Source organism: Symphodus melops (assembly GCF_947650265.1).
Source record: "Symphodus melops genome assembly, chromosome: 6".
NCBI classification, from domain to species: Eukaryota; Metazoa; Chordata; class Actinopteri; order Labriformes; family Labridae; genus Symphodus; species Symphodus melops.
In genome coordinates, this window is record NC_136696.1 from 13135049 (window position 1) to 13150506 (window position 15458).

The following is a 15458-nucleotide window of genomic DNA, read 5'->3' on the forward strand; positions in this document are numbered from 1 at the left end:
ATATAAGGCAGAGCTCTGTGTTCTGTGTTCCTCGACTAGATGTACTTGAATTATGTTATTTGAATGCAATAATCTATCAAAATAGAATTGTTCAGTAGATACAAAGCACTAGAACAAGACAGACCTTTACTTCTTTTATTCTCTGATGGAATACAAAGACAACAAAGTTAAAATTCCCCCCTCCTAAAATCAGTCAAACTTCATTGAAACATTGAATGAAAAGAAAAAAATCTTCTGGAAGTTTCCTGAAACCTCAGTTTATAACAAAACTGAGGAAAGCGGGATGCTGTGAATCATCCATCACCCATTACTTTGGATATGCTATTCATTACGGTACAATACAAATATGTGACAAATTGCTGTTATGTACTCTAAAACATGATGTTATTGTAGGTCTGTGACAACTGTGGAATGAAATGTGAATGTTTTATAGCATGTCGTGTGGCTAAACTGATGACATCAAACATTCAATCAAGAAAGAAAACAAAATTGCCTGTCAAGACACAAAATTGTGAGCGAAGAAAAATACAAATAATCAATCAATCAAACAAAATAAAGTTGCCAAGAAATCAGTTTAGAAGAGATCTTTAGGGCTCCCTCCCATTCTTCTTTTTTGTCAGCAAAGCCAATGAAGAAATATCAGCAAGAGAAAAAGAGCCAGGTTTTATACAGGACTTAAGACAAATCCCTGCCTTCTGGAGAGTCCATGAAGTGTTCGGCTCTGTAATGGACCATACTGTGTTTCATGATATCAACATAAAGGTCAGTATATGCTTCATTTTATGTGAAGAAGGTGAATAAGTATCATCTATTCCACTGTGCGCAAAAACTAAAAAAGGTAAAATTGCTTCAAAGTGACCTGGCATCTATTGTGGCCCTCAGGGATTCTAAGATAAAGCACGAAAGTAATCTTTTTCATCGGGTCCTCATGAAGTCTGTGATTGCATTTTGCTCCAGCTCAAAATGATATATTAATACGGTGGCCACAAATGTGGTCTTTTTAACACAATTTCCCTCAGTGAGTTACAGCTCTTTCACCTGTTTCCATAAATATCCTCTCCGTATAAATTCATAAATGTGTCATACCCTTGCAATACAATAAACTGTGCCATATTTCACAGACGGTGAAGACAAAAAACAGAATCCCCCCGCAAAGAACAGGAGAAAAGAATCCTGTGTGTTATTTCTATATCCCTCTGCAGTCTCATCTGCACAGTTATTAAGAGCTAACAATGTTAGGCAAGCAAAATGTTCTTGTAAAGCACATTTAAGCAACAAGACAGAGTACAAGTACAATACAAGTAAAGGTTAAAAGCAAGACTAACATGTGTTTAAAACCGTGGCGTAAAAGAAACATTTTCCAATTTATTTTCCAATTATTTTATGTCCAGCCTCCGGCCAGACGCTGGCTTCATTCCCCTGCCATTATTTTATCAATCAAAAGGTTAAGTAAGTAAAGGAAATGTTATTAAACAAGGCATTTTAATAAAAGAATGTGGAAATTATCATGTGAAAATAATTCAAATAAAGTCCTCATTCTCAAGTTTGACATAAAAAAGAATAATCAAAACTCATTCATTTCCAGAGACAAGTACTCATTATCCTGGCTCTCTACTGGGTCGATGGTAGCTTGAAAAGCTTTGGCAGAGTCTTTGTGAGCTTCCATAAACTTCTGCAGGTACTTGGAGGTGTAGAGCCAGTGATGTTTCAAAACATCCTCCAGTTCAAAAGTTTTTGACTGACGTGCATTCATCTTTCTGAAACGCCGAAACAGTTTGTTTGCTGACTCATTCCCCTCGCTGGCCCAGGCCCCTATGGAACCATCTCTCTCTATGATTTCAGGCACATGGGCCAGGGTTTTGTGCAGATAATTGGTTATCTTTCCATTGTACCTGTATTTGAAGGTGGAGGAGAGGAGGTCAGCAAAGCGCTGGGAGTTGAAGCTGTAGCGACACAGCTGGTCAGGGCACTCTTTGGCTGGGCAGGTGGCTCGCCAAACAGGCTTCATCTGGAGGTAGAGCCTCATGAGCTCCCTAAGGGCCTCCCTTCTCTCCTCTGTGGGCACCAGCTCACACACCACCTCTATAGCCTCTTGGGTCATTAGCCTGCGTGCATAGTTCCCATTCATCCTCATTACTGGTCTGATCTTCATCTTCTTCCTCAGCTGTTTGTCGAGGGCTGCCCTCCAGCTACGCCGTTCGTCCCGGGTTGGGTTGACCTTTTGAAACACCTCCCCGATCTCGTCCTGGAAGATTTTGTAGAACTCAGTGGCATTACCAATGTCACAGTGTAACGCATCAAGAGTTGGCTGAGTCTCCATGAAGGGCTTGGCGGAGACACCTTTGACCCTTTGTCGAAGCTCATCTGCTGACTCAGAAAAAGGGTTGGTTCTCCATATTTCGTAACGTTCTAGGTTCTCGCCGTGACTGCGTGTGACAGAGTGGAGCACCATGTTTTGAGAGGCCTCAGCTCGACTCGAGTCACAAAGAGTGCAGATGTAGGTGGACCCTGAAGCCTCAAGGCCCTCCATCTCACGCACCATCTTCTCATCATATCCTGTGCCTCTAAAGTGCAAGCGGAAGGAGCGAAGCAGTCCCCCCATGGATAGGATGAGCCTGCTTTCTTTCATCGCTTCACGCTCTGCAACAACAGGGCTCAAGACTGCCGTGAGTGTCTCATGGTCTGATTCATCCACAAATGTCAAGCAAAGGGGTTTACAGGACAGTTCTGAGTTTGGCTTTGGCTCAGTGAAAATGGTAACCTGTTTCTCCTTGCCTTCTGCCAGGACAGAGACTGACATAACAGTGAAAGAGAAACGTACAGCCTTCTCAGGAACAACTGGTCCTCCGCCATGCTTCTCGCTGACATCGCCCATGCCGTCACAAGATTCCTTGATCATGACACTGAAACCTAAAGTGCAAGTACTGTCTTCCAGTCCACTCTCTCTCAGCCCCTCCATGATGTCCTCCTCCAGATCCTTTAAGGCTGACACCAATGCCACATCATAGCGAAACCGGCGAGTTATAGTGTCAGTTGGAGAGTCATCCACAGAGGAGGTGCATCCAGCAAACCCATCAATAATGCCGACATTGCAAGATGTAGACACATTCTTGAGCGCTGGCTGCCATTCAAACTCGTGAAATCCAGGGAGAAGCTCCTTTTCTGCAGCTCGCAGGGTGTGCAGGGGCTGAAAGATCTGGCGGCCACTGGTGGCTTTGACAGTCCTGTACATCTTATGATACTGGCTGCAGCTCAGGAAAGTGTTGACCCGGATGGCTAAACACACAGCAGGATGCAACCCAAAGCCTCTGCCTGCAGAGACAAAGAAAAATGGGATGAGAGGAAATACCAGAGAGAGACAGAAAGAAAAAAATTTAAAAGCGTGAGACTGGAAGAAAGGATTTTGACTTCAACAGAATTATTTAACACCAAACTGTGGAAGCCCATTTCAGGGCTTTGAAAATAACTGCCATATCTCAAATTTCCTCATTTGATATCCTGCATTTGGTGTCATTTATACAATGAGACTCTAATACCCAAATGTGAATGTATCATTGTCAAAAGCCCACGAGTACATGATTACAAAGACCAATATTTCCTAATTTCAAAATGTTATAAGGGGAAAGAGGGTGAATCAGCGAAGCTGGCAAAAGTGATGTATTGGCTGCAGATGAAAACAGACACCAGCTGGTTTCTATTCCCCAGAGAGCTCGGTGGTGCTGTCTGTGTAATTTGCAGATACAAGAGCTGCTGATGTTGTTTTGATTTTAACAGCCCCTTCACAAGAGTTGTTATTGTGCATTAAAGGGAGTGTGAGACTGAGGGACTGACAGACAGGCCAGGCAGATTAAGAGTGAGAGTAAGAGTGAGAGAGAAAAAGGGAGGGGTTGGGCGTATAACGGCAGTGGTTCAATATACAGAGATGGACACTAATGAAATGCTTTACAATCATTTTCACAGAAAAATGTCTGTTATCGCTCCACAGAGATTTTTCAAAAGTCGGTAGAAATATAAAAGAGCAAGAACTATCTTCCTATAATTCATGTCTCTCTCTCTCTCTCTCTCTCTCTCTCTCTTGGCTATCACTGAAAATGTTTATTGAAGCTGTATAATAACCTCTTACCTTGCATCATGGCTTCAAGATCATCTGCCTGTCGGTGTTCATTCTCAGATCTCAGCGCGAGTAGGAACAGAGTCTGGCACACAGACTTTAGGTCACCACCTTCCTCTTTGTCCGCAAACACCTTCACCTGATTCTTCAGCTCTCTCAGCCTGTGCTTCTGGGCACGACGAGTTAGCATTAGCAAGTGCTGACGGGGTCGCCCCCCTTTGTTGGTCAGCAGGTAGTTGTCAAGTTCTGATGACTGCTGGCTTGCATTCTGCTCATCCAGTTCATGACTTAGACAATGAGCTTTAAATGAGTCCAGGCTTACTTGCTTGCTGCAGCCACTGCTTGAGCAGAGCAGGGGCAAAGAAAGTAGGGCTGATAAGAATGCTTTCGCTGGCGTTATAAAATCTTCAGAGGCACAGGGCAAGTTGCAGGCTGGGCAATGTGGTCCCAGAACGTAAATAAACTTCATGATACAGCTTCGGCAGAAAAGGTGCCCACATGGGGCCTGGACAGGGTCAGAGAGCAGGTGGTCACACACCATACAGCTAAAAGAATATAGAAAGTCTGCAGGGAGATTCTCAGAGATCATCTTAGTACTGAGGTGCTCTTTCTGGCATTGGGTGATGTTTTTCACCCATTGCTCTCTCTGTAAGCTGGGTTTCCTCCACCCCCTTAACACAGGGCCCTGATGATAGTTTCCAAATGGTCTTAGGGTCCTCCTCTCTCCAATGACAATGTTGTTGCCATGATCTTTCTTGGTCCTTTTTGCAAGGCTCTGGGCTCTGGGAATGGCTTTTTGCCTCTTTCTACCAGTCCGATGAAGTGAAGGTTTCCTGGGGAAGCAAAGGTGGCAGTGGGAAAAGTGAGCTTTCCACTCTGGGACTCTTGTTCTGGAGAGGCTGCAGACACCTCCTCCTCGCATGGCAACCATCCAGCAGCGATGACAGAAAGATGAAGGGTGGATAGATTCTGTGTCCTCTGTCACATCCACTTTGAAGACTTTGAGAATGACCTCTGACCAGCTGGTAAATTTGCAGCCCATTTTACGCAGGGCACCTTTGCTCGCCTCATCCAGGTGACTATGAACATCCTTCACCGGTCCTTTGACTTTTCTCAAGGCCATTCCACAGAGACGGCATAAGCACCTTTTAAGAGAGACAACAATTTTTTCACATTCTTAACAAGAAATAGATACATTGTAGTTGTTATAGTATTTAACATTTGATTACCTTAGGTAGTTCATATGGGTGTCCATTTCCTGTAGCTTCATATCTACCCTCCGGCCTGGGCCCTCCACATTTTCCTTACTTTTCCCCCCGAGGCACAATTTCATGACACTGCCTGGACTCGTTTGATCTATCCCTAAATTTGTAGCTGCAGGAAGTGAGATCCCTAACAAGGCTCCTTGCTCAGGTTGGGTCTCACTGGGCAGAGGGGCCTTCTCCATGGACCTCACGCGAAACAGTTTGAACTTCCATTGAGAGTACTTAGAGTGGGGGTGATGGAGCTCAGCCGGCATGGAGGACCTGGGATCATCTGTTTCCAGGCTTTCCTCCGCCATGATTCAGACCTTAAACCCTGAAAAGGAGAAGAGAGCTTAATAAAAGGACTTAGAAAAGCACATCAATAATTTCTGCAGTCCATAAGAGGCTTATTAATGGATAAAACGAGAAGATTTGATGTTTCAGATGCTCAGACATCCCTGTTGCCCTCTTAGCTTTGATCCTGTGACACAATCTAACAGCTTCACTTGATTCCTGTTGAATTTATACACCAGGTACCCTGAAATCCCACTGAAAAGGGAGTATTCATCCAAGCTATATTATACCATAAGTGGCATTTAGATCTTGTGTAAAATGCATGAGAAACGTGCTGTGGGAATCGATACAGCCCCAAAATCTTCATTTCTTTCATCTCCAATCCCATGGCTCAGGGAGCCGTTGATACTTTTTTCTTTGACACAGCGAGTTTGCTAAATGGACAACAATATCCCTGCGAGGCTGTCAATCATTTATATTAGTCATTTTCTTGGCTGGAAAGAGAATTGGAGCCCCCCAGAGCCTCCAACTGGCATTTAAAATGTGGGGGGAAATTGGAGACACAGGGAACCTATTTCATAATACATAGATATTGCCCAACCACAAAGGAAAAGAAAACAAAAAAGCATCATACTGAATAAAGAGCCAACAGAATTATTCCAAACAGAAAACAGTTCAATCTAAAAGCTGTCTTTCAACAGCCAAGTGCTGTTATAATGTGGAACAGGCAAGATCAATGACACAGCAACTGTGACAGACCTTATTTCATCTCCCTCCATTCTATCTAGGTTCTATTACCAGTTCAGACAATAAAGCAAACAATCTTACCATTGCACACCTCCAGTGCAAACACTCCAGCAACTTCCATCTATCCATCTTTAAGAGTCTCTACATTTTCTTCCTTGGAGTCTTGAGTTTGGCAGTCTCCTTTATATCCAGGCCCTCTGTGTACTTTACAGACTGAACTCTCCTTTAAGACAAACAGCTGAGCCTGGGTGCATGTGTGTCAGCTGGGCTCTTACCTTGTTTTTCAGTCTCAGCTGGCGTCAGATCCCCTGGGGGGTTTCTTCGCATGGGCGCGCAAGGGAAGCCCTGGAGCCAGGCCTTTTACACCACAAATACAGTAAATGTTTGAGTCTGTCACAGTGTGGAGCATCTGTTACCAGGAGCTGTGGCTCCATACAGTGGGATAACTCCTGTGTCTTGTATTTATACCCTTCGGTGGGATCCTAACAGTCAATTCCTGACACCTGATACATGCAGCTGATTTGAACAAAAAACAAGGTCAACCCCAAAGCACAGTTGCACATGTGTATGTACAGAATCCAACAGCACTACCCCAAACAAAAAAAAAACTTTAAACCACATTGCAGTGATCCTCAGCTGGAAACACTTTTATCTCCTCTTTGTCATATGTAACTGAGCACATCCAGGTGGCCTCTGTTTGACAGAAAACACCTCTCTTAAACTTACTGAAAAGTCAAATAGTGCAGAGACACAACAGAGCATACAGTTAATACACTGGATGTCCCTTAAATAAATAAAAGCCTATCACACATAATATAGCTAATCTTTATTTAATCTTAAAAATACAAATTAACTACCGGTACTGGAATTAATATAAAAGCAACATCCACAGTATAAGATTCTGAGTCAGTGCAGGAGCAAATTAATAGAGCTGAGTATTTCTATTGGTGTGGAGGTCCATGTTAGGTGTTTGGTTTTTAAAAGGCAGTACTTACATGTGTGCTGTTAAAGACATATAGGGTTATGAAATGAAGTGATGTGTATTTCTACACTCACAAAGGAATACATATAATGTAATGTATGTCATTTTAAATGGATATATTTCATTTGTAGGGAGCAGCAGCGATAAAGAAAAGTGTTACTGATAAAACATGGCACTACAATATAATGAGAGATAGAGACAACGTTTGTAATAGATTGTGTTTTTTTTATATTTGTATTATTAAAACATTCCACTTGTCACTTCATGTTTTCACTGTATGTAGCTGATGTAACAGCAGCTTGGGTGGAGGCTGCTGTACATCAAAATGAAAAAGGCAGTCACATGAGTGAGCCATGTCAGGATGAATTGAATGCAAATAAGCAGCATTTGTTCACCTATATAATTGGAGTTTTCAAAGTAAAATAAGAGATCTTTCACAGGTGGATATCTTAGCCTTGACAACTGTATGAATTGTTGTTGCGTGGGCTAAATACATTTTGTTTCTTATTCCAATAAACTGCGTTGGTTTTGTGACCTTGTTTTTGTGCACTTTTTCATCGTCTTCTCTATCCATCATCCCCATTTTGTATCAATTTCTTTGAAGGCTCCATCTATATACATATTTATACTGAGTTAAAATTGGACAACAGTGTCTCTTGTAATTTCTCAGTAGGTGTTGGGAGTATTTGCCAAAGATCATTATTGTTTGTAATTATCCAGGGGATTAATCTGCTGTATTCGCCACAGGAGCCTGTTGCTGATACGTTGGATTCACCAGCCAAGTCATTAGATACACAGTCAGTGGGCATCAAACAACAGTTGGGTCTCTCCAACTCTTGTCAGCTTAACATTGGAACAGGATGAATACTGGTAGACTTATATTTTGTGCATATGGTCATACTTGGCATCATTGGTAGAATTGTTTCTTCCCTTGTGACAGAGTTGTATATTCACAGAAAATCTTCAAGATGAAATAAAAAAGAAAAGTTAACAGAAAGTGCTTTTTTCCCCAGGCAAATCCATCAGACACAGCTGGGTGATTTGAAGTACACAATGCTTGATTCATTACATATCAAAGAACAAGCAAATGATGGATTGTAGCAAGATGTTCCCATCCTATTTATAGATGATATTTAGATTTATGATCGCCAGCTAGCCACATGTTTCCAGAGGTAAACGACACACCTCGCTCCATGGCAGACAGGGACAGAGCTGCAAATGTCTGCATGACAAACAAGCGCTGACCCTCAGAGACCCTCATCTCTCTGTGCCTGCTAATTGACCTGTTATTGATCAACTCAAAGACGGTCTGATTTATGAGGAAGAGGACTTGTGGAGACAGCCACCTGGCATGGAGCGGAGTGTTATGAATGTGAGGAGCAGACCCCATGGGACTAGAGGCTGCAGTTTAGGAGGACATACAGGAGTTTGAAATGCACCATTGCACTCACATCTTGCACTGGGAGAGGATGTTTTTTCTTATGTGATAAATCCAGAAAACAGCAGTGAGCAATGTGTTTATATAAGTGTGTTGCAGGTGTGTGCAATGGAATGGATTAGTAGGAATATGGCAGGGACGGTGCATGTTGTGCATATGTTAGGGGAGAGATGGAGAAAAAAAAGAGTCCTGGATTATCTGTGTTTGTCTCTGTTTTTGTGAGTCTGTGCTGGTGTGTAGCTGATGCCCAAGAACAAGAGCAAATCATTCTAAATAACTTGAGAAACCTTAGAACCATTACATTTGGGGTCAGTATGTGTGAAACAAAGCAGGGGAATGAGAGAAAAGGTGTAAGAGGTGAGAGACAGAGAAAGGGGATATAGTTGTGATCCTGTGTAAAGGACTTGCACAGGATAACAGGATTAGCTCAGGGAGGAGAACACAAAAAGGCTTAAGGCTGATTGCAGTCTGTGACAAGAAAAGGGGGAAAGAGATCAAGCCTTCCAGGCAGAACTTTGTAAGCCAAAGGTCCGAAAAGACAGCTCAAGACTCAAAAAGTGTCAATAGCAGAGATGGGTAGTGAATGAATGAATTCCACATGCAGCTCCTTCCTCACAGGGAATAAAATGTCAGCGTCGTTCACATTTGAATAGAGCAACCAAAATTGCTGCATGAGATTTCTAAATGTCATGGAGAATGTAGGCATCTTTGTGATTGTATTCAGGGTAAAGAGGGCATTTCACTTCTATATTTCCACTAAGTGTTGTAATATAAATACGGAGCGGTATGCAAATTCTTAATTGCATTTTCATAGCGTGTTCAACAACTTCTTCAGCCTCACCCAGTCAATTCCCAACCAAGGCGCCTCCCTTCTGTCCACCCCTCCTATCCCTCATCCAATGACATGATTCTCAGGATTAATTCTCAGAGAGGTGGACTTAAATGCAGAGCTATTCGTCAAAGGTACCTGCCAGAACAAACCCCTTACCCCACCACTCAATTCCCCCATAATCCATCTCCCCATCTCTCCTTCTCAAAGTCTTGTTTCCCCTCTTCTCTCACCCTCACCTCGGCTTTTGTTAATAATCAATTATGTGATTATTCCAATGAGGTGATTAATTACTGGCTCTTCTCCCTCTGTAATGTGCCTATAATCACACAGTGACAGCAGGGGACAGCTGGGTTGAGTGATGCCGTCTCGAGGCCTCATGTGACCCTCTATGACTCTGCTGTCGGCTCATCCTGACTGATGGAGCTTTAACAGAGAGCGGAGACAAACCACAACATCCCCACAAGCTGCTGACAGCCTGACACCACAATATCTGTCACGTCCAGTTATCCAAATATTCATTTTATTGGATAGAATAGTCTCGGAACGGCATTAATTTGTTCCAAGTCTTGTTTTATAACTCTCCCTGAGGCACTGCAGAGTTATTTTTGTTCTGGTCCGGTTCCATTCAGCTTCTCTGTTCTTGTGAGTTGGACAAAATGGAAAACAAGTTGAGTTACTGCAACTTTGAACGTTGTTTTTTTTGTTTGTTTTTTTTCTATTACAATAACAAGATAGGCCATAGAGAGGACAATAACATGCTGAGATTTCAGTATAGTGCAATTGTGCTAGAGTTCACATTACAGCCCTTTGAAAAAGCAAGACCTGCATCTGAGCAGACAATCCAGACGGATGTTGATCCACTCGCAGTATAGCAAATTAAATTAAACCTGAGATGGATTCAGGAGCACTATAGAGTTGGGGAAACAAAATCACAGTCTTTAATCAAACTAACAATACTCTTTAATTCTATGTTAATTAAATGTAGATTTCCCTGATTGCACAACGGTCCCCTTGATGCCAGAAGCCCTCCAGTCGCATAAACATCCACTCACTGGATTTGTCTTCTGTTTAACCATGTATTAGTCCTTTTTTCCCCAAACTGTCTGGTGCAGGTTTACACAGCAGGTCTGTCAGCTGAGGGATAACATTTAGCAAACAACTTCTTAAGATTTCAAACATTCAGCATCCATGAAGGGAGACTTTCAAAGGAAGTTGTGAAACACATAAAAAGGGGGTTATATCTGAACAGTTTTTGAGTAAAACTGAATCCTAAGCGCAAATAAATTTCACACTATTTGTCTCTTGACTGGTCATTCTCCCTCTTTTTCTCCCGGACTAACTTCCCTGGCCTCCCTCCATCAATGAAATGAGCAAATCATGGCCCCTAGGGAGAGATGTGGAGAAAAAGATTGGTCCCATTATGTGTCAAGGAGTGTGAAAAGAGCAGCGCTGTTGTCCGTCAACTCTAACCCCCAAGTGTCCTCTGTCTTAACTTCCCACCAAACACAATGAGCCCTTTTCCCACACGTAGATCTGCTTATTATTTCCCTGTCTTTTAACTACAAAGTCCATTATAGGAAATGCCAGGACAGCAGTGCCCTTTTCTGCACTCGCTCTGCCAGAGCTCAGACAAGGGAACAATGGACCCAGCAACACACAGTGATTCAGGGCTGATTTAGAGTGACTGGTCTTAAACCCGACTTACAGAGTACAGTAATTATAGGAGGGGATGGGCTGAGAACTGATGCTGTGCATAGGTGGTGGTGGGGATGGAGGGAGGGGGGTTAGAGTTGGGAGGTTGTTGTCATTTGGCAGCCTGTCCAGTTGGAGCGAGAAATTACTATTGGAGCCAGAGCCTCGGTGGTGGAGCATTTATCAACAAGTCATCGCAATGATTCACACGATCCAGCGGGGAGCCGTTATTTTACCACCCCGGTCTCTCACGGCAACCTGCTGGTGGCGAGGATGGAGATAGCTGTGGGCTCTATGAGCACTGGAGCAGACATACACAGTCGTTTTTCAAGGATTATAGCTTGGAAAGTCCCACCTCCTTTCAAAATTCATATCTAGTCTGTGGATTGGACTACACTGAGAGTCTGTTGTTTATTCTCTGCACAGAACATATATATGCAAGAGAACTGACAAACATATGTTCCTGTAGTTAGAGGGGAGAGGGACATAGCATTTTTCAGCACCAATTTTCCTCCAAAACCAACCTGAATTCCTAGGCTTACAGTAAGTGCTGTCTGATAAAGGCTACTATTGCAATAAAAAAGTATCCACAGTATATTTATTTATTTGTTTACCACTGTGGACAATACTAACCAAGTACGGCTTACTTTATCGGTGTGTCTATGGTATAGCCTAGTAGTGCACACTGAAAGGATCCTAACCTATGTGCAAGCTAAGCTATCCGCAGCATCTGACCTCCCAACAGCTTTTTTTGAGTTTTATGTCAATCAAACCTTGCTTACCAGCAAACTGATATTGTGTGTGTTTAAAGTATCTTAACATTTCAATTCATTTTGAAAAGTTTTCTGATTCAGTTTTCAAAAAACATTTAGCTAGCTAATGGCACAGTTTTCACCTTGCAGCTGCTGTTTTTCTTTGAAGCTCTAGTGAGGTCATAATGCTGTCAAGGCTTAAAAATGTTGGTATACAATATGTTCACCACAACATTTGATAACGGAGTTTGCCGTTGTCTGATGAGACAAGCTGAAAGTTGCTGTGTAACTATTCTTATGGTTGGATTTTGGAATTGAAATTGTACGTTACCATACCAAATGTTAACCCATCAGCTGAAAGCTGACATAATGAATAATAATTTGTAACTTTTTTAGCAGGAAAAACAGCCTTTCAATTATTGTTTGTTGAATAAATGTAGCTAGTTAACTGTACAATGACAGTTAGCAGCTGCTGTTTTTTCTGAAAAGAGTGGTTGCTATTGGCAACCAGAATGCTTTGGAGGCTTGTGCATTATGGAATGGGCTCAGTGCATTGACTTGCATACATACTACAATACCCTATATTGCATTTAGGCCACATTGTACACATTTTTCCAATATCTGTATCAAAACATCTGTTGTCGCTATAGCATGAATAGCCTATAAAGATCACAAATAAATGTGCCATCTACCTGTTAGAGTGCTTTGGGTGGGACCAGGAAGAGCACAAAGCATTGATACAGTTCTGCATTTGTTGTCCTGCCTGTACGAGCCAATGCAACAGGACCTGCATCAGCAAGTACATTTTTGACTGAATAGGGAAATAGAGATATAGCCCTGAGAAGCATGTGATGGCCTTCTTATAATAAAAATTATAAAATGGCATTCTTCTATTCATACTCTTCTCACTCTCCGTCTACCAACTTTTCTCTTTGTGCTCCTGAGTGACACACTTCATTCTAATTCATAGGTTTTCATACATTCCCTTTCTGAGAAAGACCTGCAAAACATACAGAGGCAGTGAGAGGGAGAGCTCGAGAGATGAGAACTGTTTATTCAGTCAGATGGCCTAACGTGTGGGGAATAGATTCGGGCTGAAGAGGAAGCTGTCTACACAACAGCAGTTGGCATCAGCAAGTGAGTGAAGGATGCTGTGACTAAAATCACTCCCTGGACTTTACTTTCTAGCAGGGTCGTAACCAGGGTTTAAAAAATAGTGAGGTCAGGATTTTTTTTCTCTTAATGTACCTTATGCAAGGCATACATTTATGCCCAAATGATACCTTCAAATTCAATTCAAGCTAAACACCTGATTGAAACAAGCTCACATACATAGCTTGCACCAAACTACCACAGCCAAAACAGATAACCATGAAGTCAACAGAAAAGCCATTGCTAGAAGGTTTTGCAAACTGTACTGTAGCTTTCGAGTGGGTTCTCAATGGCTTTTAAGTTAATGTCAGCATGCCATCAGCTTTCAGTTAATTCATTATAAACAAACCACTAGGCATGTTAAATTGAGCTAATAATGGTGCTGCAGTCAAAGAAGGGAGAACACAATCTGTACCACATTCACAAGAATCCTTCTATTCATAGGCGGAAAAAACATGGGTGTCTTTTAACTCTTTTTTATAACATTATATAGTGCATATATTTGCAGTAAGTCATCCTTTAAAGCAAATGTAGTGGTCTAGGCAATGTAGTGATTTTGGATGCCTGATTAAGTGAGTGAGATAGTGCTTTTGCCTTTCCGTCTCCTCTTTCATAGATCTCATCTTTGCTTTCTCAGATAAGTCATCCATTACAAATTATTTTACCAAGCAGCTTGCAATTAAGTCTCAGAGTCTCCCTGTTAGACTCTTTCTTTTTCCCTCAGTCTCCTTCTGCTTCACTTCCTCGTGCCATTCTGTCATTGTAGAGAAAAAAAAGGTGTGTGTGACTCCACTAGCAGAGCATAGCCCATTATCGTAAATAGGCCAATAAGTAACTTCACACAACGTGTCTCCATAGCAAGCACACTCTATATGCAAAGCAGAGACGCACTGTTGGAAAACTGGTGCCAAGTGATTATATTTGTAATTTAATTTCCTTGGTCACACAGAGATAAGAGAAGGGAGCGGCGACAGTTGGCCAGGAATGAATAGAGAAACAAGAATGGGACTACGGCTTCATTGTAAAGACCAAGATGTCCATGACGACAACACTCATGAACAAGGGTACCAGAGAGTAGATACGGTACACTCAGGCTAGAAGAGTGTATACTCAAAGCCACAGAAACAATGTTAGAAAAAAAACAAAGAAAATTCTACAATGCGAGAACACCTGCACCCGCAAATAAAATCAATGTAAGTAAAAGCACAAGAATCAAGGAACTATTTTTCCCTGATGCAAGCTCTGTCTCACTTCTTACTGTCAGCACTCAGCTCCTCTGAACAAATGTAATCAGCAGGGTGGTCTGGGTGGGATGTCAGTCTCAAAGAGCAATGGCTCATTGCAGATTCTACAGGCTCGGTCAGAGATGAACTCAGTCCCTGCAAGAAAAGACGACTGAAGGACACAAGGTTTTCTCTCCCTCCCTCTGCTTTTTTCTAAGACTGTAGCACTGCAGATATCAAATATCCCTCCCCCCCTTTTTCAAAGAGCGTCCACTTATACTGATGACAATGCAGTGCAAAGGCACATGTGGTCAAGCTCTGATTTTGGCTCCATGAGAACATTCAGTCCCATAGAGAGAAATGGGAAAAGAGAAAGGTACAAGGTTTGTCACTATCTGGCACCTCACATTGCTGTACAGAATTCAGGGACAGTGTGAAACTATTGTGTGACACCTCAAATCCTCTCTCCCCCTTTGTTCTCTCCACCTCTCATCTCGATGTCTGTCTCTCCCCCTGCTGTCTTTTCTTTCTGAGTATTTCCTCAGTGCTTTCACTTTGAACCCGACAGCATTAACCTGTCAGAAAGTTACAAATGTTCGGAGTGAATAATGTAAACCACAGAGAAATAAAACTGGGAAAAAAGCATGGATGTCTTGCTTTATTTCATTATTCATCACACTCAAAGATCCAGCCAAATAAAAAACCTGACTTATTAAGTAGTCCGGCACATTGTCGCTGAAAATCCTCAGAAATATGCTTGAGAATATTTATCACACTTTGTCTACCTCACAAATAAAATCCTGAGCACACACAGAGACACAAATGCACACATACATGGATTTTTTTTTTTCCATGTGTGTGGTTGCATTACTCATCAAATGAGAGCAGTGTCTCACACATTTCACCAGACTCAATGCAAGAGGCAGAGACATAGATGTTACACCAGCACCACCAAAAGGTAAAGTGAAAAACAACAGTTTTCTTTTCTCTT

At 42.1% G+C, this 15458-nt stretch overlaps 1 protein-coding gene across 1 annotated transcript; it reads right to left on the reverse strand.

The window, feature by feature from the left end:
* Positions 1-121: 121 nt before the first annotated feature.
* rag1 (recombination activating 1) lies at positions 122-6814 on the reverse strand. The gene is made up of 4 exons (XM_079346233.1): positions 6672-6814; positions 5341-5689; positions 4124-5256; positions 122-3312 (listed from the first exon to the last, which is right to left on the reverse strand). Exons 2-4 carry the CDS (start codon positions 5670-5672, stop codon positions 1565-1567), a joined length of 3213 nt encoding a protein of 1070 aa, XP_079202359.1. The 5' UTR covers positions 5673-5689; positions 6672-6814; the 3' UTR covers positions 122-1564.
* Positions 6815-15458: the final 8644 nt, after the last annotated feature.

Coding starts and splice junctions, on each gene's coding strand:
- rag1 (XM_079346233.1), bottom strand. CDS start 5,672: ATGGCGGAGGAAAGCCTGGAAACAGATGATCCCAGGTCCTCCATGCCG. Junction 5,257..5,340: donor ACCCATATGAACTACCTAAG/GTAATCAAATGT, acceptor CTCTCTTAAAAG/GTGCTTATGCCGTCTCTGTG. Junction 3,313..4,123: donor TCTTGAAGCCATGATGCAAG/GTAAGAGGTTAT, acceptor TTGTCTCTGCAG/GCAGAGGCTTTGGGTTGCAT.